This window comes from Bufo bufo, chromosome 9 (assembly GCF_905171765.1).
Source record: "Bufo bufo chromosome 9, aBufBuf1.1, whole genome shotgun sequence".
NCBI lineage: Eukaryota > Metazoa > Chordata > Amphibia > Anura > Bufonidae > Bufo > Bufo bufo.
In genome coordinates, this window is record NC_053397.1 from 34,750,548 (window position 1) to 34,773,253 (window position 22,706).

General features: G+C 46.2%; 1 protein-coding gene across 1 annotated transcript in view; it reads left to right on the forward strand.

Moving 5' to 3' along the window:
• The window catches only part of DNASE1L3 (deoxyribonuclease 1 like 3), a 34,521-nt gene extending 21,191 nt beyond the window's left edge, over positions 1 to 13,330 (forward strand). The window contains exons 3-8 of the mRNA XM_040406849.1: positions 127 to 216; positions 842 to 954; positions 5,140 to 5,243; positions 6,759 to 6,916; positions 12,925 to 13,021; positions 13,106 to 13,330. Of these exons, the coding sequence (XP_040262783.1) occupies positions 127 to 216; positions 842 to 954; positions 5,140 to 5,243; positions 6,759 to 6,916; positions 12,925 to 13,021; positions 13,106 to 13,189 (646 nt within the window). The 3' untranslated portion in view covers positions 13,190 to 13,330. The remainder of the gene's footprint in view (positions 1 to 126; positions 217 to 841; positions 955 to 5,139; positions 5,244 to 6,758; positions 6,917 to 12,924; positions 13,022 to 13,105) is intronic.
• The last annotated feature ends 9,376 nt before the right edge of the window (positions 13,331 to 22,706 follow it).

Consider the following 22,706-nt stretch of genomic DNA (forward strand, 5'->3'; position numbering starts at 1 on the left):
AGAAGACAAATAGGCAATTGCACTGGTTGTGATTAGTGGATGAGTTCTCTAATGTGGACCTCTACCCACTCGATCTCAAGAGATTACGGAAGAAGTATCTGAGACCTTGTTTCTGTTTACTTGTAGCCAGCCAGAGATGAAAGATGAATTTAGCGTAATCATCAGCCAGAGGCTCGGACGCAAGACCTATAAAGAGCAGTATGCATTTATTTATAGGTAAGTGGGTTACGGGCATTATGGCGGCCAGCTTGTCAATGTTAGTTGAATTGTTTGTAACTAGTAGAGGTGACGTCAATCACGCCAGGCCACATCCGGGAGAATGGTGACAGCTAATATTTAAAGGGTTATCCCATGATTAATGTAAAAAATGAAAATCAGACATCATACAGTACATGACAATCTCTTTCTAAGAAAGCTAGAACCAGTCCTGCACCTCACATGGATCCAGAGATCTCCCCATTCATTGCTCTGCTAGATTTATATCAGGGGAGTGTCCATTCTGCTGCAGCTCAGGGGGCGTGTCCATGCTCTCCCTATCACAGCTCAGGGGGCGTGTCCATGCTCTCCCTATCACAGCTCAGGGGGCGTGTCTATGCTCTCCCTATCACAGCTCAGGAGGCAGTTGAAGGATTGAACTGAGCATGTGCGTCCTCCTCAGCAAGGTGGACAGAGAAAAAAGAAAAAGAACAATCAGCTGGTGGTGCTATACAGATACATTTTATTGAATAGCTCAGTGGCTATGCAAAATTTTTAATTACATGCAATTCGAAAAGTATTCAGACCCATGTGCTGGTTTGAAAACTGCAGAATAATTTTTTGTGGGACAACCCCTTTAACGCAGGAAGCAGCTGGTCACAGTGAAAGGCATTTATCAGTACATGGACCACCAGGACGGAGATGTCGATGCCTTTTCCAGGGAACCTTTTGTTGTCTGGTTTAAAACCTACAAAAGCGGTAAGACCGGATGGATTTATAATTCTTATGAATAGTTAACCATTTGCGCACGCATCATTATTCTTCTTGAGTTTATTTTTATTTTTTTAAACCGGATATAAGATATTGGAAAAAGCCATTTTAGAAGCAGATCTGATCGAATCTGCCATGACTATGCAGGAGCCTGGCAATCAAGGAGAAGGCAGGAGGCTGGCAGAGGTAGCAGAAGGAGCTAGGGCGCACAGAGAGGCTTGGGGCACCCTCGGGGAACTTAAAGGGAATGTCTCATCAAAGACAATGGGGCATATCGCTAGGATATGCCCCCATTGTCTTATAGGTGCAGGTCCCACCGCTGGGACCCGCACCTATATCGAGAAGGGAGCCCCGAAAGTGGTGGAGGGTGCACTGCGCATGCGAAGCCACCTTCCATTCATTTCTATGAGGCCGCTGAAAATAGCCGAGCACTGGCAGTGTGCTCCCATTCACTTCTAAGGGCAGCGCGCTTTCGGGGCTCCCTTCTCGATATAGGTGCGGGTCCCAGCGGTGAGACCCGCCCCTCTAAGACAATGGGGGCATATCCTAGCGATATGCCCCCATTGTCTGAGATGAGACAACCCCTTTAACTGCTAATTTTGCATATGGATTAAAAGTACCCTTTTCGCCAGAATGAAGCAACAGATTGCTCGGTAAAAGGTATCATTACATTCAGACCAACTAGCCCTACAAGCAGGGGCGTAGCTATAGAGGGTGCAGAGGTAGCAGTCGCTACCGGGCCCAGGAGCCTGGGGGGCCCAAAGACCCTTGTGCCGCATAAGAAGACACCGGTATTATAGAAAGTACTGTACATACTGGTTCAGCAATTACACCCCTGGCTGGAGGGAAAGGTTTAGGTCAAGAATTTGACATTGGGGAGGTGCCGTTTCAATTTATGCCCGAGGCAGCACGAAGGCTATGTTTTTCCCTGCCCCTAGCCACAAAGCACTGAGGGAAGGGGGGCCCAAGTTGAACTCTTGCACCAGGGCCCATGAGCCTTTAGCTACGCCCCTGCCTACAAGCATTGTGCCTGGTTTATTAGTGAGTTTTCTGGTGTTTTGGTCTGTTCCGTTGAATTCTGCAGAATTTTTAAGATCTCAGCTTGCAGTGAGTGAATGGAAACATTATTTTTAAGGATAATCAGTTGGTGGTTCTTGGAATAATTTCTATTGCTCCGTTTTATTGTATATTTTACATAAGTGTCTTTTTGCATTAGGTCATCCTATGAAGACGTCTTCTATAGGGCTGTGTTATGGCTGCATTATATGGTGGATATTATGGTCACAGCAAATGGACCCTGTGGTTCTACTGAACAAAACCAAGATCATCATATGGCTCCTTGGTGATCTAAGTCTCTGATCACACTTGCATCATGGTTCTTGCTTATAATAGAAATTGCAGCACTTTGCTGGTGTTCTAACAAAAAAACCTTACCCCGTGAAAATCCCTTATCCCTTGTGACTTCCGGTGACACGGCCGCACCGGACATGACGAAGATCAGCTGGAGGAGGGGGGGTGCGCCTCAGCGCAAGTGCACTACCACGGGTAAGGTAAAATTACAGGGAGCGCCGCGGGAGAAGCGGCCACCAAATGCGCATGTGCGACCATCAACAGCTAGGCTCCGGGAGACACGAGGGGTAAGGGATTTTCACGGGGTAGGGTTTTTTGTTAGAACACCGGATCTGTTGTACGATAGATACCATTGGCACCTGATGGACCCTATGGTCTTCCATGGGGGTCCATCAGATTTTGTTGCGATTATTGTCATTTTGGTTGATAGACTGGCACACTATAGCTGGTAACAAGTAGAGAGCAGACAGATTTGTATTTGATATAAATATTTTTTCCCCCTTTATAATTAAAATATATAGATAAAAAATGGGGAAAAAAAATTGATAATCCAACAGGATATCTAAAATAAGTATAAGTAAAAAACTATCTCCACAAAGGAGAATAGAAAGAAATAGAAGTTAATTTGGCTAAAGATAACAAATTCTTCTGTTGAGAGTATCAGTTGGTCAGCAGGGTAGTCACTGTTAGGCTCCATTCACACGTCCGCAAAATGGGTCCGCATCCTTTCCGCAATTTTGCGGAAAGGGTGCGGACCCATTCATTCTCTATGGGGACGGAATGTGCTGTCCGCATCCACATTTGCGGATCCGCACTTCCGCATCCGTGCTTCCGTTTCCGCAAAAAAATAGAACATGTCCTATTCTTGTCCGCAATTGCGGACAAGAACAGGCATATTCTATTAGTGTCGGCAATGTGCGGTCCGCAAAATGCGGAACGCACATTGCCGCTTTCCGTGTTTTGCGGATCCGTGGCTCCGTGTATCCGCAAAACAGGTTGCGGACGTGTGAATGGAGCCTTAGGTTGATAGCTGTACAGGCAGGTATCATCCGCTGGATATATCAGTATAGTAATGAAATTGCTATATATCCATAATGACGATAGCAGCAATAATATAATGTTCAAATGTCCCTGGTGGACCGGAGCTGCTGTTTCACGGCTACTTCAGCCTACAGAGGTTAAGAAGTATCAGTTGATCAGCAGGTTAGTTGTTATTAGGTTAGTATTTGTACAGACAGAAGTGGTCCACTGAATATATAGATATAGTCATTTAGTTTCCGTATATCCACAGTGTGGTATTAATATAATGTTTAAATGTCTCTGGTGGAGCAGAGTTGCTGAGTCCCAGCTATTCCCCTTATAAATGTCCGGCTTTACAATGAATGTGGCTGTTACGTTAGATAACGCGGCTATTGTATTGGATTAAATGGTTTCTACCACCACATTTTGACCTAATTAGCTGTCAGACACTAGCGATCTGCTAGTGTCTGCTGTACCTAACCACGCTATTGTAATTCCTTTCTCTGCAGCGGTTACCCTAAAAACATAGTTTTATTGGTATGCAAATGAGCCTCTAGGTGCTATGGGGGCGTCTTTTCAGCACCTAGAGGCTCCGTCCACTCACCATTTCTGCCGCCCAGCGCGCTCCAGCCCGCCCCTCTGCTCTAGATTGACAGCCTATTCGCGCCTGCGCCGTGTGCTTCTGTATTCGGCGCAGGCGCAGTGAAGATGCTGGCGCAGGGAGACAGTCACTGCGCCTGCGCCGAATACAGAAGCACACGGCGCAGGCGCGAGAATTCGGCCGAGATGGAGAGAAGTAGGCTGTCAATCTAGAGTAGAGGGACGGGCTGGAGCGCGCTGGGCGGCAGAAATGGTGAGTGAACGGAGCCTCGAGGTGCTGAAAAGACGCCCCCATAGCACCTAGAGGCTCATTTGCATACCAATAAAACTACGTTTTTTAGGGTAACCGCTGCAGAGAAAGGAATTACAATAGCATGGTTAGGTACAGCAGACACTAGCAGATCGCTAGTGTCTGACAGCTAATTAGGTCAAAATGTGGTGGTAGAAACCCTTTAAATGCTTTAACATCTATGGCGGGCAGGTATTCTTTGTACCACTCCTGTGGCGTCCCACATGGAGGCAATACGCTGCCTGCCTTTACCCTTCCAGCGTCTTCTATGTATGCAGCCGCTTCCTTCCAGCAAGCTGTCCGGTCAGGTTTTGCTGTTCGTTGTATTCTTTCAATGCGCGCGCGACAGATTCAGTGTCCCACGTGGTAAATTGACTCGGCGTCCCACGTGGTTACATATGCCGGGGAGGCTGTTAGTGGATATGCAGGCTAGCGTAGTTGTAGGGAAGCGCTTCCTATTAGGTTGGTATATGTGGTCCTTTTCTATCTAGACATGCGGGTATCGTAGTTTCACCAGACGCGTTTCGGGGTCTAAACGGACTCCTTCCTCAGTGGTAACCCACTATTACGTGTGGCGCCCTTTTTATCCACCTCCTTCCATTAAAGGGTAATTGTGCCTCAATCATTGTAATCCTAAGCCAGCTCTGTAGAGGAATAGCACATTCTGTCCAATCTTCAAATAGCAGCAGTGTGAACACAGCCCAAGTTCAATTCAGTTCAGGTGTTGCAGCTTCACCTCATAATCAACTGGTCTCAGGAGGGACCCAATTTCCTATGGACGTGTCTAAAGCTAAACCACCCCTTTAAATACTACTCAGTATTAGCTGCCCTCCTTTATGAAGAGGTTTACTCAATGCAGGTACAATGTGTATATTACATCGGAATCATCTTTTGTCCTGTATTCTTCCCATAAGATTTTGTGATCATCCCTCAGCATACAACACCCGAAGCTGCTGTCCGTGAAATTGATGAACTCTATGATGTATACGTTGATGTGAAGGGGAAATGGAAAACGGAGGTTTGTCTGAAGTAATATCCTGTATATAGACAATAGTAGATAAACATGTCACAGATAAAACTGAGCTTCTGCCATACAGCCCAGTCACGGTCACTGTGTCTATAAGGGCCCATTCACACGACCGTATATTTGAGTTCACATCACAGAACAGATGCAGATCTATTCATTTCAATGGGGCCACAATAGATGGGGTCACCTGCACAGTCTGGCAATGGCAATACTGACTGGAAAAAATTAGACTGTGCAGGTAACACCCCTCTGTATCCTTACTGCAGACTGCTGGCAATTCATTCATAACTTCTAGTAGGAATAATAAAGTGTGGTGATGTGTACAGTATAAGTGCTGGGAGGCATGTATATCCCACCCAGATACCCCAGCTGGGTGAGATAACTGAAATCCAGAAAGCTGCAGTGGTTTCAGCAAAGTGTAGTTTGCTGAGACAGTTTTGTCTAGATGTTTTTCTGGGCTGGATTTCATGTGGACTGGGGTATAGGTTTGGTAGTGGGATCTGCCAGTCCACACCCTTCCACTACATGTATTGTCCTTTGCCGGAGGTAATCGCAGGTGAGGCCTGCTGCTGTAATCAAGGAGGGATAAAACAACCTTCTGTGTATGACTTGGAGGGAGAAAGGCTGAGGGAGCCTGAGAGACTCTGTGTGGTCTTAGCCAGGAGGGCTGAGGGGCCACAAGGCTTTGTAAAGCCTGAAGTTTGGGGGGCCCAGTGATGCCTACGGAAAGAGGGTCGCACGGTCAGAGTTGGGAGGACTTCTGGACCATCTCCCCCCAAGGGTGCTGGTGTGGTCTCAGCCTGGAGGCTGCTGGACTGTATATGGCTGAGACAACTCGTGTATTAGGTAGAGCCCAGACGGGCAGGTGTTTATTTTCCATGTTTATGTGTGTGATGGCGCTGAAGTGCCAAAATAAAGCACCTTTTGGACTTGAACCCCATTGTCAGAGGAGAAGTCTGTGATTGCGATCCCTTACAAAAGGAATGGCACAACATGGAGCCATAAGAATAGATGCTCCAGAATTGTTATTACATGGGGAATGCATCAAGCTATAAAAACAGGCCTGTCAGGAGCGGTGAGAGGTCCGAATATGAAATTGATGTGCAGCTTTGGGTTACTGAGTTTTTGTTCCCATTTCTGGATAGCCCTTGGCTCAGATATCCTTGAGTGAATTATAAAGGGAGTTTATTGTCTGGGTGGCTTTTACTTTATTCTTTATTTCATATTAATAAAAGAGAAGTGTGCAAAAAGAACGGGGAATTTCTGTGTAGATTTGGTATAAATATGAATTACCGTTAGACAAGAGAAAAGGGATATATCAGTAAAATAGCAGCGATCATAGCAACAAATGTGGGGAAACAACTGGTTTTTGTATTGCTGATGCTTTCTCTTTTCGCTAGCTTGAAAAACAAAAGAGTCTTGTAGATTATTTGCTGAGATCTATAATTTATGGTTTACTTCCTTTTAATATATATATATATATGTATGTATCCTGGTTACTTGTAGAACTTTATCTTTATGGGGGACTTTAACGCTGCCTGTAGTTATGTCCCCAAGAAGTACTGGAAGAACATTCGTCTCAGGACCAACCCGGAATTCGTTTGGCTGATTGAGGACAACGTTGATACAACAGTAAAAAGCAGCACCAACTGTGCCTATGACAGGTAACCCCTCCTGGGGCGAGTGGACGGATGTACATGCAAATGGTTCTATTCTTTAATGAGTAAAATACTGAAGGGGATTACATTTTATGGTGCCCATATACTGTAAATAGCTGTTTGCCCATTGGCTAAACGTGCGTGTGTTTGCAATGTGGAGAGGGGAGTAAGACTGGCAGCTATCTTTGGGGGCAGTTTATCTCCCTTACGGTGCACTCACACGACTGTATTTATTTTGCGGTCTGCAAAACGTAAACACTGATGTCCATGTTGCATCCATTTGCAGTGTACTCAAGTTGTGCGTAGTAGGTGTTTCTGAGTGTAGTAGTGCAATATACACTAACCTGGTACAGCTGACTCTCTGCAAGGGCAGGTATAGGTAGGAATAGTTCGTGACGCCAGTGCCAAGTAAACGGTGGCACGCCGTTTGCGGATGCAGGAATAATTTGAGGAAACGTAGTGTTAAAACAGAACTTCAACTTTAGTAGTTTGCAGGCAGAGACAATATTGGAAACGCAGTTCCTCAGCATACAGTCGATTTTGCAATTCGGTCGATGCAGGCAATTCAGTACAGCAGGGTAATTACAGAGTGTTAAACACAGGATTCCCAGCAAAGGAGCTTGCACTCTAACTCTGTCTGATCCTGGAATGTAGCAATTCTTCACCAAGGCCCATTAACCTAAGTCTGGCTTTATATCCTTGATTATGGCTTTCATAAGTACCTCCTCTGTTTCTCTCAATACCTCTGCCTCCTCTGTTCTTTGCCTCAGTCTCTCCTAGCTTCTGAATGGTTCCTCAGGCCCTTAGGCTAAGATGTTCCTGCTTCTGCATATGGGTATTCAGGAGGGAATCTTCTCCTGAACAGCAGGCTTCAGGCCTGGACTTGTCTCAGACATTGTCTAAACTCCAACTGTAGATTACAGACACTAGACTCCGTCTGCCTTGCACTTCCCTGACTGGCCTTATATAAACTAGGGCTCCCTAGCTCCCTCTATGGACTAGAAGTTGTAATTACACCCCTAGCAGGCCTGTGCATGCACGTTTCAATGACAGGGAAATACACACATTACATTACATTTTATAAAACTGACATACAACAACTCCCCAATATTAAGGAGGGACGACAGCACACCAAGTGACCTTTGGTAGTAACGGGTATTACAACTCCCGTATACTACATACCCCACTGCTTTAAGCTGAGTACGACCTCGTACTCCATCATGGGTCGCCCAACTGGAATCTCTACCTGAAATAGAAAAAGAGACATGCAGGCATACATATATGCAATTCAACTGCATTTACATCAGGTCCAATTGGCAAAGGTGCAGGGTAGTGACAAGGGGCGTCGTTCTCTTCTCTCAGGATAATGAATGGAACGGGGGCGCTGACCTGGCACAGCGTAACAATATAACCAGGATAGTCCATGACAATGAATAAGTCCATGATAAAACAGTAGAAAACGGTATAAAAGTTCTTGGAGGCTCAAATAACAAACATGAGTCCGTACCCAGGTTATTTTCCTATAAATCACAGAGGCTCTCATACGGTGGAGTCCATCTCTGGGCACAATATTTTAAAAGAGTAAGAATCTCAGAGGCTCAGGTCCTTTTGAGTCTGTCTCCGGGCACGGTTCCTTAGTAACAGGTTGCACAATAAAATGGACAGCAAAGACAAGTGCTGTAATACCCCTGATCAACCTGAAAAGGGGGTGAAGGGTAAAAGGTGCAACAAAGGAACAGGCACAACTTGGTGTGGGGTAACAAAAGCAGGCAGGAGATCCTGGAAAACAAGCCTGGCCTTGCTGACTTTGTAATTTCAGTGGTCAACACCTACCACTGAGCCGTGGACAAACTGGCAGCCGCAACAAAGGACCAGCAACATAGGACTCCTGTCCTGGAAGGGTTAACATCACCTTCTGAAGAAATAAATCAAGGGCCTAGCAGGCTGACTACAGTGGCACATCATAACCCCTTGGCTCCGCTGGCAAGTACCGTCTGTAGTATTCTTCTACAGGAGGATGTGCCCACATAACTGTATCAGGGGGCAGCTGTAGGGTAAAGGGGCCCCTAATAGGTATTGGCCCCATAGGCCTAGGGGTGAACCCTCTGGTGGACCGTGCCGGCCCTGGCATAATCACTGCAGGGTGTGACATACTTGGTACCGCCGCAGCAAGCGGTCCGGTGCTCTGGGTGCAGCAATTCACGGCAATCGCGGGTCCGGTCTGGGGCACTGACGGAGCGGTGACAACAGAAGGCGGTCGGCGGGTGGTGACAGGCACCCTTACCTCATCCTTCTTCGGCGGCGTCTGGATCCTGGCGGTGTAGGTCTTACGCAGCTCCCGCAACTTCTCCTCCAGCCGGACGATCTGCTCACCGATACTCTCTGTGTCGGAATCGCTGTTCTCTGCTGGCGCCGCCGGCGCAGGTACAGTCACCGATGACGCAGACTCGGCCTCTTCAGGTTCTGGACTTGCATCTGGTCTCCGTCCCATCCGGATGTTCTGGAAGGTAGCACTCAGTCCTTTCAACTGCTCCAGCTCAGATATTGTCTTCTCCCGACGAGGCAGCTCGGGGGAAGGATAGGGGCTCACCCATTTCTCCAACACGGTTGGCTGCCAGAAGACATTCGGCCCAATGAAGGAGCTCCGCTCCTGAAAGGCGTGATGGGCCGGCTCTGGAGAGCGTTCCGGTTCTCGCTCGCAGCCAGAGTGGTCTTCTTCTTCTGCCTCCCAATCCTCAGGTCCTCGCTTCGGACGGGTCACAGCAGTCGCATAGGGGCCTCGCAGGCCCTCGGCAGGGGTGTACTCCACTTCCTCTCCCTCGCGGAGGCTGTGCTGGTACGAAGGGAGGTAGTCCCTCTTGACAGACCTTCGATTCACATAGAGGTCTCTGCCAGTAAGATAGTCCTGAATAAACCCGTAGCCACGGGATTTGTCAAACGACAGCACCACTCCCTTTCTCCTTTCCAGGCGGGGTTGGGTGTGCGTATGTCTTTCATGTATGGTCTTGGTTAGCTCCTCATACACGATCTTAGTCTTAGTATTCCGCTTGATAGCGGCCTCCCGAATCTCCGCCATCAGGGAAGACCATTTGAACGATGGCTGAAAAAAGTCCCTCCATGAGCCATAGTAGGGCTCGGGTTCTTTCTCCCTGGTGCGGCAGGCGGGTTGCTCCGGTCCCGGAGTGTAGGCCGGTGGAGCCTCCTCTGGCTCTACACCGGTGTCGGTCATCATGTCAATTACAGGTGCGGACGCTGCAGCAACACTCTGCTCACAATCCAACATGCTCGATCCGTCTGAGGAGAGCGATAGCGTCGCGTCAATTAGAGTAGCCAGCTCCTCCCATTGCACTGGGGAGCCGCCCCCCAGGTATTCCAGTATATGGAGGGCGGTGTCCAGGCTGGCAGACATGCAAATGTCCAGATAAGCCGTGGCGCCTGCCCTTGACCTTCTTCCCGCTTTTTCCTCAGAAAGGCGCCAACTTTTCCCGCCTTTTCGGGATGAAGGTGACGCAGCAGTAAATTCAGCAAGCTCAGCGGCCATCTTTAGGTACAAACGCTGTCTGTTCACTGACAGCAAGCAGGAATGTTTAAAGTCCACAAAACCACACTCCAATGCGGCGATTTTCTTCCTCTGGGTAGCGCAACCCTGCACAGCGCTTTTTAGAGGTTTTTGGAACACTTTGGGTACGATTTTCAGTCCACAAAGTCCACTTTCATTAAACAGGAAAATTGTCACTTTGGTCACAGGGCACTTGTATAAGGCACAAAGTTCACGCTTCTTGCACTAGAAAGCGTGCGAATCCTGTTCGTGACGCCAAAAGAGAAGTGCAGTGTACTCAAGTTGTGCGTAGTAGGTGTTTCTGAGTGTAGTAGTGCAATATACACTAACCTGGTACAGCTGACTCTCTGCAAGGGCAGGTATAGGTAGGAATAGTTCGTGACGCCAGTGCCAAGTAAACGGTGGCACGCCGTTTGCGGATGCAGGAATAATTTGAGGAAACGTAGTGTTAAAACAGAACTTCAACTTTAGTAGTTTGCAGGCAGAGACAATATTGGAAACGCAGTTCCTCAGCATACAGTCGATTTTGCAATTCGGTCGATGCAGGCAATTCAGTACAGCAGGGTAATTACAGAGTGTTAAACACAGGATTCCCAGCAAAGGAGCTTGCACTCTAACTCTGTCTGATCCTGGAATGTAGCAATTCTTCACCAAGGCCCATTAACCTAAGTCTGGCTTTATATCCTTGATTATATACTACACATTTTGTGAAGACCCATTGTAACAATGCCTATTCTTGTCTGCAAAATGGACAAGAATTGGACATGTTCTTTTTTTTTTTTTTGCGGGACATACAGATTTTTTGCGGCCCCATTGAAATGAACGTGTCCGCATCCGATCCGCAAAAAATGTGAATCGAATGTGGACCAAAAATACAGTCATGTGAATGAAGCCTTAAAGGGACTGTTCATCTTCAAGGGCCTTTTGGCAAGACCCCCCCCCCCCCCTTCATGTGGCCAGATCTGCGGAGGGAAGCATATTTATCTGTTCCCTGCCACTGGGTGCCGGATCCTCTTCTACCTTGCCCCCGCTGCCGAATTCTGGTCCTTGCGTGTCCACATCTGGTTTTCGGTTCCCGAGGGGGTTGAATCACCACTGCAGCCAGTGATGGACTGCTGCGGTTCTCAAAACACAAGTTGACACATAGGGAGTGGAGCGCAGCAGAGGCGTAAAGGATCTAGAACCCAGCGGTGGGGAACGCCTCCCTCCACAGGTCTGGCCATATGAGGGAAGAGTCTGCCTGAAAGGCCCCCGAAGAGGGACAACCCCTTTAAAGTGTACCTACACTGTGAAAAAAACTTATATGTCATAGCAATATATCAAAGGTTTGGATCAGTCCAAGTGCTGAGAACCCCAACGAGGAGAGCGAAGCGCTTACACAGGGCGTTTTTTTATTCCTCGCTGCAGGAGAAAGAGTCGAGATGGGCTCATAGACTACTACTTGAGATCGTCTCCGGCAGCAAGGATGGAGCACTCTATGTGAGCGATTCTCTCTCCTCGTTCTAGCAATCAATGGGGGTCTCAGTGCTCAGACCCCCACTGATAAAAACCTTTGATATGTCGCTATGACGTATCAAAAGTTTTTTTTTTTTTTTTTAAGTACAAGGACACTTTAAGAACAAAATGATCCAGTGTTGAAATTCAACATGCCCGATCCTTTTTTCCCGTCAACATCTGTCAGTGGAAAGTCAGTACCAACATGTACAAAGACAGTTATCCAATCCCCCGAAATTGGTGGGTAAGACCAATTTTTGTGTTACGAAATTGTAGCATTTGACACAACTGGTTCCCTCCTCCCGTACTCATCTCTTATAAGATGGATAGACATTTCCCTCTCACCCTCTCACTATAATTGCAGATAGGCTCAGCCATGTGCAGACTCATTTAGCTCAGGGGATAGAATTATTTTAGAGCCCCTAGGACTGGTCCATTAGGCCTCCTGCACATGACAGTATCAGTTTTATGGTCCGCAAATCACGTATCTGCAAAATACCGATTTGGTGCGTGTGCAATCCACACTTTTTGCGGGCCCCATTGTAGAAATGTCTATTCTTGTCCGGAAAACAGATAAGAATAGGACATGTTCTAGCCACTCGGATGCAGACAACATCCGAGTGCTGTCCGCATTTTATTTATTTTTTTCCGACCCCATAGGAATGAATGGGTCCACGTTCCATCTGCAAAAAATGCGGATCGGATATGGCCAGAAAATACGGTCATGTGCATGAGGCCTTAGAGTAATAGAGAATCCTCCAGTGCCCCAGGCCCTGATACAGTAATAGACATCTAATACAAGAGGGCCCCAAAGGTTCAGTAGAATACAGTGCCATTTGGACATTGGAGCCAATCACTTGCCAATCATTTCCATTGATTATGTCCGTTTTTTCTAACCCCGTAAAGTCGTATAAACATCTCCTATGCATTGTAACCAGAGATTTTTGACTGGCCGTTGCAGGATCGTACTTCACGGCAAGAGGCTGATCAACTCTGTAGAGCCAGGCTCTGCCACGGTGTTTGATTTCATGAAGGCCTATGGACTGACAGAAGCCCAGGTTAGAGCAGACCTGATTCATCAATCATTTCATGCATATAGTGCTTGTAATTACATAACGAATGCATCTCTGTTGAATTTGAAGGCCTTGGAAATCAGTGACCACTACCCTGTGGAATTCCAGCTGAACCAGATGCGTGCAATGAAGACTTCCTCAACTTCAAGATGAAAGCGTTGAGAAGGGACAATGTGCTAAATTCTTGGCTTTTTTATGTTTTTATTGATGATGATGATGATGATGATGATGCTATTAACTCTTAATGAACGGATAAACCACTTTCGAATAAAATGACTAACTAATGTAATCATGCAACCAGGCTCTGAACTGGATTTCATTAGTACAACGTTGTGACTGGGAATTACTCCCGTTGGCTACAAGACGCCAGTGATTGAAAAAGTAATGGCCCTCATGGCGGGGCTGGATTATCAGGGGGGCAAAAGGGGCAAAGGGTCTCAACCCAGGTTGGTCGCTGGGAAGTGGCTGCCTAGGTATGTGCACAGGTTGCTGGGCGCCACGTGGCCTTGGCCAAGATATCTAGAAAAAGAATAGCAAACTAGGAAAAACAGCCTTGTCAGTGTAGCGGGGATTTAAATATGATGCTATGGGGCACATTTATTAAGACCAGCGTTTTAGACGCCAGTCTTAATAAAGCCCTAAGCTGGCGGTGGATCCGCCGAAGTTATCGAGAGGCGCCGGCCTCCATAGCTTTGGTGCACCCAGCGCCAGTTCTAAATGTAAGACAGCTTCCGAGCTGCCGGCCCTTCCCCGCCAATGCCACACCGACAATTTTAGACCTGGTGTGAGCCGGGAGAAGTCGCCACCATCTGCACCTGAAATACGCCTAATTTGGGTGTATTTCAGAATAGTAAATGACCCCCTATGTCTCTGTATTAGACTGACTCATTGTGATGGCTGAAGAAGAGATTTCTCTGGAGAACAGGCGGAGAAGTATGTGACACCCACTGATCAAATAAGGATCACCTATCCTTAAAGAAATTGCAAAATTTAGCATAAATTGTAACAAAAATGTCATAAAAATGCTGCAAAAACGATGGGTGTCATTTACTAAAAGAAATTTTCCAATTTCATGCCAGGTCTAAAGAAGGGGACAGACCGGCAGGCCTGTCTCATCATTTTCTATGTCTGTTTTAGGCGTATAAAATGGTCTAAACTTAAGCTTTGGCCTTTTCCTCCCGGAAAAATTGTCTACCCGCTGGCCAGCTGCGGCCTGCACATAACTTTCAGCTGCATCACTGCCAATGATCTCTTGAAGGGTATGGCCACACAGTCTGTTTCTGTATGCAGTTTTGGACGCCAAAACCAAGAGTGAAATAAAAAAATAAAAAATTTATTGTATCTGTTCTTTTTACCTTTTCTCCTTTTATGATCTTGGCTTCCAAAACTCCATCAGGAAACCTGACCGTGTGGCCGTACCCTAAGTGCTTGCAGCCAGGGAGGGGGCACCTTGGGACCTGTTCCCTTGAAGCCAGGCAATACAGAACCATATCTAATAAATATTAATGTACAACACTCTAATAATTGACTAAAAAGCAGCAGATAGCCTCCGGCCAGATAGTATTGAAAATCATCCAGGTCTAGCACAGTGAAGACTATTATCTATATCCCTGGTAGTGATGGGACATCATTATGATATGCCATCAGTGTCAGATAGGTGGGACCCACTCCAATCTCCAGAACGGGACCCCCGAAGTCAAGGACAGCAGCATCCTCTCTATTCACTGCTATGGGACTTCCGAAAATAGCCCAGCAAGTGCACTCAACCTATTTTTGGAAATGCCATAGCGGTGAACGGAGAAATCCCATAGCGGTCAATGGCATGCGCGGCTGCTCTCCCTTCACTTTGGGGGCCTTGTTCTGGAGACAGAAGTGGGTCCCAGAGGTAGGTCCCGCACCTATCTTACATTGATGGCTTATCCTACTGTTGGGAATACCCCTTTAAAGCTTCCTTCTTTACACAACAATTTTATCTGGCATTTTCATGACCATAAAAAACAAACAAAAAAAACCCATAAAAGCTGCCTGCTTTTTTTTTGGTCTTTTTTTAAAGTTTTTTTTCTCAAAACAAATGTGTGGATGGAATTTTTCCCTGTTTTACCACAAAATCTACAGAACTATGAAAACTAAGATGCTAGATTGTATGTCCTGTATTTCATAATTTCTATAGTCTTTAAGCTAACGTCTAGAGTTTGTAAAAACAACAAAACACCACAAACACCAGTAAAGAACTATGTGTGAGTCCAGCCTAAGGCAACAAGTGTGACATACTGAAGGCTTTAAATACAATGTAGAAGGGAGTACGATGCCAGATTCAGAAGGAGCTGCTCCTGGGGAACCGGTTTGGTATAGCCTGTTGGTAGTCCTTGTTGTGTCTCTGCTTAGTAACTGCTCGGAGGCTTCTAATATACGAGAACACAATGCAGAAATAATACACAGGATAAAGACAAGCCACATAATGTTAATTACAGTGTCGGGTGACACTTGGCCATTTATTGTCTGACTGATCATTTCAAGCTGTTAAAAAGATCAGAGGAATGACAAAAAATCCAAACCGGAAACAGGCCATAATATGGCCACATTAGAATATCTGTATCGTGGCCGTAAGACTTGGACCTGCCACGGGTCTCCTGAACCCGACTGATCCTAGAAGCCAAGGTCAAGTCAGTGGTTCTACGAGGGGTCCAGCTCGAGCAGCCGTAATTCAGATATTAAAGTGTGCCCATATTACGCCCATCTGAAACTGAACATAAAAGAAGGATGTGCTCCAGGACTGTCACAGCATCCGGTCATTGCTGGAGGGGATAGAAAGGATCCCGTTCCTGCTGTAGAAGGTATCTTTCACAATTCGGGACCTTCCATGGAACGGAAGCTTGAATTCGTTCACTACGTCACCTGAAATTGAAATAAATATCGGACAGTGAGCCTTACACGGATACGGTTATCTATTAGGACAATAACTAGCTTTAATATCCATATTACAGATTTGCATCACGTCTCTGTAGTTTGCATATGGAAAAAAAAAGGGTGCCATGATTCATCAGATGCTCATAGAAGATGATTTATCCCTATAGAAGTAAATGGAAGCTGGAAAACCAGATCCACGCACACAAACCTGTAAGAAACCTCTGTATATTACCATATTAATATCACGCCAATCAGTTAGAGGTGTGTCTGCCTTTCCATAAGTCCACATTTAGGACCCCTCCAGAGCAGAGAGCTGCTGCAAACATTGGCGGTCAATCTGGCAGACTTTGCCTGTATTGGGTACCTACCCATCTATTTAAATGGCTGTCAAGTCATACTACATTAGCACTGTGTGGTCAATGACTGCACATGCACTACTATATGTGTTCTCACTAGAGTTGGAACAGCTACCAATAATTTACCATTATGGGGATGGAGCCCCCCATATAAGACAATGCCGTTGTGTTGGGGATTTGTATTTTGACCTCCACTGTCTTATATGAGCAGAGTCCTCAAGTTGGCACCAGAGAAATTTTTCATTGTGACTTATGAAAACCAGGCTCACCTCTTTAGACATAGACCTAGAACATCAACATGTAGCTAAGAGGGTTCTAGCAGGGGGATGAAGCCTGAAGTGGTGCCAACAAGCCAGAGATTTTAGAAGTAGTTCTAAGGCAATGAGCCAACATCATGTCAACGGCTTGGAACTGAAGTGGGTCAGAATTTAGCAACAAGAACACATAACTAAGTTCATACATCCTCTTACCGAGCCTCCAGCCATAATCCCAGGAGGACAATAGGGAGTGTGGATACTTCTCCTCTGGACCCAACTGTTTTCTCACTTTCAGATACAGGGACCTTCCTTTTCCCTCCTTTGAGAAACCATCATAAAGTACATGGGAGGTATGAGGTGTGACCGGCTTCATTTCAGCCAAGTTCAGTATATCTAAATGGTCGTAGTCATTTTCCTCAGACCTGCTCACCAAGGGTAGAGGCGTCTTATTCAAAGGAGGAAGACTGGTCGTAACCTGAGGAATGAACACCTCTCGCCTCTTCTTGGTGGTCTCCAGTTGGTGCTGCCTTGGGTGCTCTTTGCTATATTTGATCTTCCAGGACATCCTGCTTAACGTCTCCTTCTCAATGAGTTCTTTCCAGCAATTTTGGTTTCTAGTTGTCAGCAGGTCTCTCATGTTGAGGAGTGAATTACGTAATCAGCTTCTTAATGGGGGGCAATGGAGGAGATCCAAGAAGACGAGGATACCAGCAGCCAGGCCTGTGAAATGTGATCAGGAGCTCAGTCAGAGTTTACTGACATCTCCAGGGAGACGGCCGAGCAGAGGGACAGGGCAGGGAGGGGTTGTGTGGACAAGCACTAAACAGGGAAACTCAAAAAACAAGACATGAATAAGTGAAAAGCACAATAATACACAAGAATATCAAGAACTAATGCAAATACAGCTCCTCTCCGTATACCTTCATATACCTTCGATTCCAAACTATGGTTGACGTTCTAGAAATGTTTCTAATATTTTATATCGTTCATTTTATTCAATTAGCAGCAAATAAATAAATAAAAGGCATGTAAGAACGTATTAGGTTCTATTACACTGAAAGCAAGGGCTGTACAGCATGAGACCCTTAGTCTATAACATACATCGGGAGAAGGCAAAATGGGGCAGAATTCTGGCTCACCGTATAACGTGTTACACGAAAGTGTAGCATACATCTAATATAGTTCAGTGTAACTTAACCGTAGAATGCCGCCATATAACAACTTCAAAATTATACAAGGAATTAAGAATAAAATTAAGAGAATTGGCGACTGATTTTTATCACCCAGAAACAGCGCCTCTTTTGCCCGTGGACTGTGTCTGACATTGCAGCTAAGAGCATTTTAAGTGAATGGGGTTGAGCTGCAATACCAGACACAGCCTGTGAACAGAAGTGGTGCTATTTTGTTAAATCTCCTCACTTAAGGCACCTCAAGGGGTTATCCTATTAAAGGGGTTGTGCAGCCAGTACATATTAATGACTAGTGTTGAAATTTCAGGATAAGTTCAATTCGCTGCAAAGCTGAATTTCTTCGTGCTTCGTGATAGCAAATCGATTTTACCTGAAATAGTGTAAAAAAAAAATAAAAAATCATACTAACCTCATCCATTTGCTTGTGACGGGCCAGCCGCCATCTTTCTTGAAGATCTTGCACGAAATCCTGTGCGTGATGACGTATGACGTCACCACGCCGGCCAACATGATGACATAATCACGGGCCGTGCGAGATTCCCCGTTAGATCTTCAATCAAGATGGCAGCAGCCGTCACGAGCAAATGGATGAGGTAAGAATTTATCGTTATTTTACACAGTTTTATTACTGTCAGATGCTGCGATCAACTATGAAGACAGCATCTGAGGGGTACAATGACGGGGAGTGGTGCAATCACTGCTCCCTGTCCCTGCACCCTCTACTTACAAAGACATTTCTAGGCTAGGCTCTAATGTCAAGAGGCATTTGGTGCTTCAGGAACTCCGCAATCACGGGTAGATGTGGCCTTTTTGCAGGAGACCCACTTCGACCTGACAGGATCCTTCAACTTCGCTCAGCACTTTTATCCACACACATTCTTAGCTGGTCACAATCGTCGAAAAGCAGGTGTTGCTATTTTGCCGTCGCCCTCTTGTCCAATATCGGTGACCTCCTCTCATACGGACCCCGCTGGTCTTTCTATTATCCTTGAAGGGGTTTTTCAGGGTCGTCCTATCATACTCTGTAATATATATGCCCCAAACACCGCATAACTCCTGTTTTTACGCTGCGTCCTCGGTAAGCTTCAGCGACTTCCACCCGCTGCGTGGATACTTTGGGGCGATTTTAATATGCTTCTTTCTGAAGGTGTGGACCGGTTGTCCCTTCTCTCCATTTCTCCCCCTTCAGCCCAATGTCGCCTGGCCAGAGGTTTTCACAGTGAGATACGGCACTTTGCCCACTATCTACCCCTCTGGTAGATAGTTCACGTTTTTCTCGTCCCCTCATAACCTCCACACTAGGATAGATTATTTTTTTGCCAATGCTCAGACTCTGAAGATGATGCGCAATGTCTCCATTGCGCCCATTTCTTGGTAAGATCACGCCCCGGTTACCCTCACTATCTCCTCCCTGCCTACACCCCAGCGCACCTGTCATTGGGGCTTAAACATGAACCGATGTCGAGATATATATTCACACCTTCTTTAGCGGAAATGCTAATTCGGTTTCCTCTTTGGCTGTACATTGAGGCCCAAAAAGCGGTTGTAAGTGACCAATGGATCGCGCTGGCTTAGAGTCTTAAAAAACATGGAACTCTGTGGGTCCGAGAACTCATGGGGCAAATTGACTACTTGCAGTCCCGGTTGCTTGCTAGACCGAGTCACTCCCTACTTCAGGAGCTCATGGCGGCCTACGCACAACTGAAGGAAGCTGCCATACAAAATGTCGAACGCCTAATGCTTTACTCTAGGCAGTGTTACTATGAGAAGGGGAATAAATGCCATACAATTCTGGCTCATCAGTTGCGTGATGCCGCCTCCAAACGCGCTCCCCAGGCTGTGAGACTCGTCAGGCTGCCCTCAATGCCACCCTGAAGCTATCGCTCGTTTGTTCTGTGATTATTATTCTAAGTTATATCTGTAAAGAATAAATCAAGGCAACTGGACTTACTGTAGATTTCTTGAAAACGTTTCATTCGTTCTTCCAACGAGCTTTCTCAATTCTGAGTGACTGTACAAGAATTCTCTGCACCAAGTCTACCAGTGAGGGCGAGAAGCATGACAGACGCAAGAATATGGTTATCCCATATGTATCTGGGGTGTCTGAGAAACTCAAAAGGATTTTTAATAATCACATCCCTGTCTGCTTTAAACCCAGCAACACACTGAGGCAACAACTGGTTCACCCAAAAGACCCAACGCCTAAACACAAGATGGACAACATTGTGTACGCAGTCCAGAGCAATGAGGAATGCTCAGAACTGTATATCGGTGAAACAAAACAACAACTACATCAGCGTATGGCTCAGCATAGAAGAGCCAAAACCTCTGGTCAAGATTCAGTACTTACATCTAAAAGAAACAGGTCACACCTTTGAAGACAGTCAAGTACGTGTCTTGGATAAGGAGGCCGATTGGTACAAACGAGGTGTGAAGGATGCCATCTACGTAAAAATGGAGAAGCCAAGCTTGAATAGAGGCGGGAGGGGGGGGGGGAAGGGGGGTTAGACATCTATTGTCTGCCACATACAATGCTGTCTTGACACCTTTTTCTGGGAGGTCATTATCACCTACTGACTCCAATTAGGATAATGGAATCAACACCTTTGACCCCATGCTGGGCATAATTACCAGATATTGATTCAGTTACATATTTATTCCCAGAGAATTCTTGTACAGTCACTCAGAATTGAGAAAGCTCGTTGGAAGAACGAGTGAAACGTTTTCAAGAAATCTACAGTAAGTCCAGTTGCCTTGATTTATTCTTTACAGATATACCATGACCTTGATAAATAAGAACCTTCATAGACATTATTCTAAGTTATACAATTTAACCGACAAGGGAACACGTGAACCCCCCCCCCCTTCCTCCTTAACCTGCATTCGGGAATATTCATCCTCTTGCAAATTACCTTTACTTTCGCCGGAGGCTGTTGCTTCGTTTAACAGTACCATTACTGATGAGGAGTTAACAGAAGTGATTAAGGCCCTCCCTGCAAGAAAATCCCCAGGGCCTGATGGCTTCACAGACATGTACTATAAAACATTTCGGTCTGAACTCTCCCCTCATTTACTAGCCTTATTTAATTCGTTCCTGACAGGCTCCCCTATCTCATCGTCTATGCTTTACTCACATTGTAGTTATCCCCAAAACTGGTAAAGATCCCCAAGACTGTGCAAATTATCGGCCGATTATCCTGCTCAATGTGGATTTAAACTTTTCAGTCACATACTCCCTACCCTGATCCACAAGGATCAAGTGGGGTTTATTCCCTGTCAGCAGGGAGGAGACAACACCCGCCGGGCCCTTAACCTGATTGACATGGCGACTCGAACTGTGACCCCCTACATTGTTACTGAGATTTGACGCTGAAAAGGCCTTTAATCAGCTCAACTGGTCTTTTTTATTTGAAACCCTTCAAACCTTCAGCATCTCAGGACCCTTCCTACAGGCTATTCTCGGTTTTTATTCCGCTCCATCGGTGCTCGTTAAACTACCCCACTGCTCCTCTGTACGCGTCAGGGATGTCCACTCTCTCCACTTATCTTTGCCCATATTCGGTTACACCCAGATATTCATGGACTTAAAGTGTGAGACAAAGAATTCAATATCTCCCTCTATGCCGATGATGTCCTTCTCACCCTGACTAACCCCCACAAGCTTAAAGGGGTTATCCGAATTCTAAAAGACCCCCTCGTATATATTATACTTACCTGCTCCCCGACACCTGCGTCCGTACAACAGGGAGATGCAGCGGCGGCTGTGCAGGGATCCGGAGGGACGCGGGTGTCGGGGAGCAGGTAAGTATAATGTATACGGGGTGCCTGGTTATTGGATGTAATCTTTTAAATTTGGATAACCCCTTTAAGTCCCTCCTTGCTAAATAGAAGCCATTATATATATCATTGCTAGGCCGTATAGCGGTGGTGAAAATGTCCCTTCTTCTGAAATTACTTTACTACTTTGAGACTCTCCCAGTACGTGTGCCCAGGTCGGAATTGCGCCTCCTACAACAGACTATTTTTAACTTTTTATGGCAGGGAAAACAACATTGCATCCCTCGTAAAGTTATGCTCACTGCCACGGACAGAGGCGGGCTTTCGGTCCCTAATATTACACATTATTATTGGGCCACTCATCTCCGTGCGATACCGTTCTGGACATCTCAATTAGCATACATCAAGTGGGTCGAGATTGAAAAACTGTGGCTTGCCCTAATCCACCAAAATGCCCTGTTGTGGCATCAAATCCCTGAACACTGGCTTATTGGGCCCTATGGCTTTCACTACACACATATGGGACACCTGTCATAGACTTTTTGCCCTAGCCTCTCCGCTTTCTTCCATGATTTCTGTCCTGTATAATCTGGCTATTCCCTCTAGTTTGTCCTCCTCATTGGTCCGGGTCTGGTCATTGTTGGGTCTCTTTCACCTGGCAGCAGGGGCGTAACTACCATATTGGCAGACTTTGAGACTGCTATGGGCAGGACAAGAGGGGCCCCAGTTGGGATTATCTCCTCTTCTACAGGGGGTGAAAACTTGGTCAGGACTCTACCCTCTATAGGAACAACTTTTAGCAAATGAGGCAGTGGAAAAAAATGGCCCAAGGGTCATTGAAAGGTGTTTAGGCGGAAACCCTTCTGTCCTGTGTGGGGGGCCTGGTTTGATCCTTGCTATGAACCCTTACTTCTCTATGTACGTCACTGCCTGGCAGATATTGTGGAGGTTCCTGTGCGGTCGCTTAAATAATTTGTGCATTTATGCAGACTAGGCGTGGGGATGAGAGGCCTGATTTCTCCATCACCTTTTATATGGATAAATGGACTAACGTCCTTGGGTCTCTGCTCTCTCCCACCACCTGGCAAACCACATGGAATAGGGCGGCTCAGTCCTTTATTTGTACCACCTATATGGAAACCCAGTACAAGCTGCTTATGCACTGGTACCACACACCTGCTCT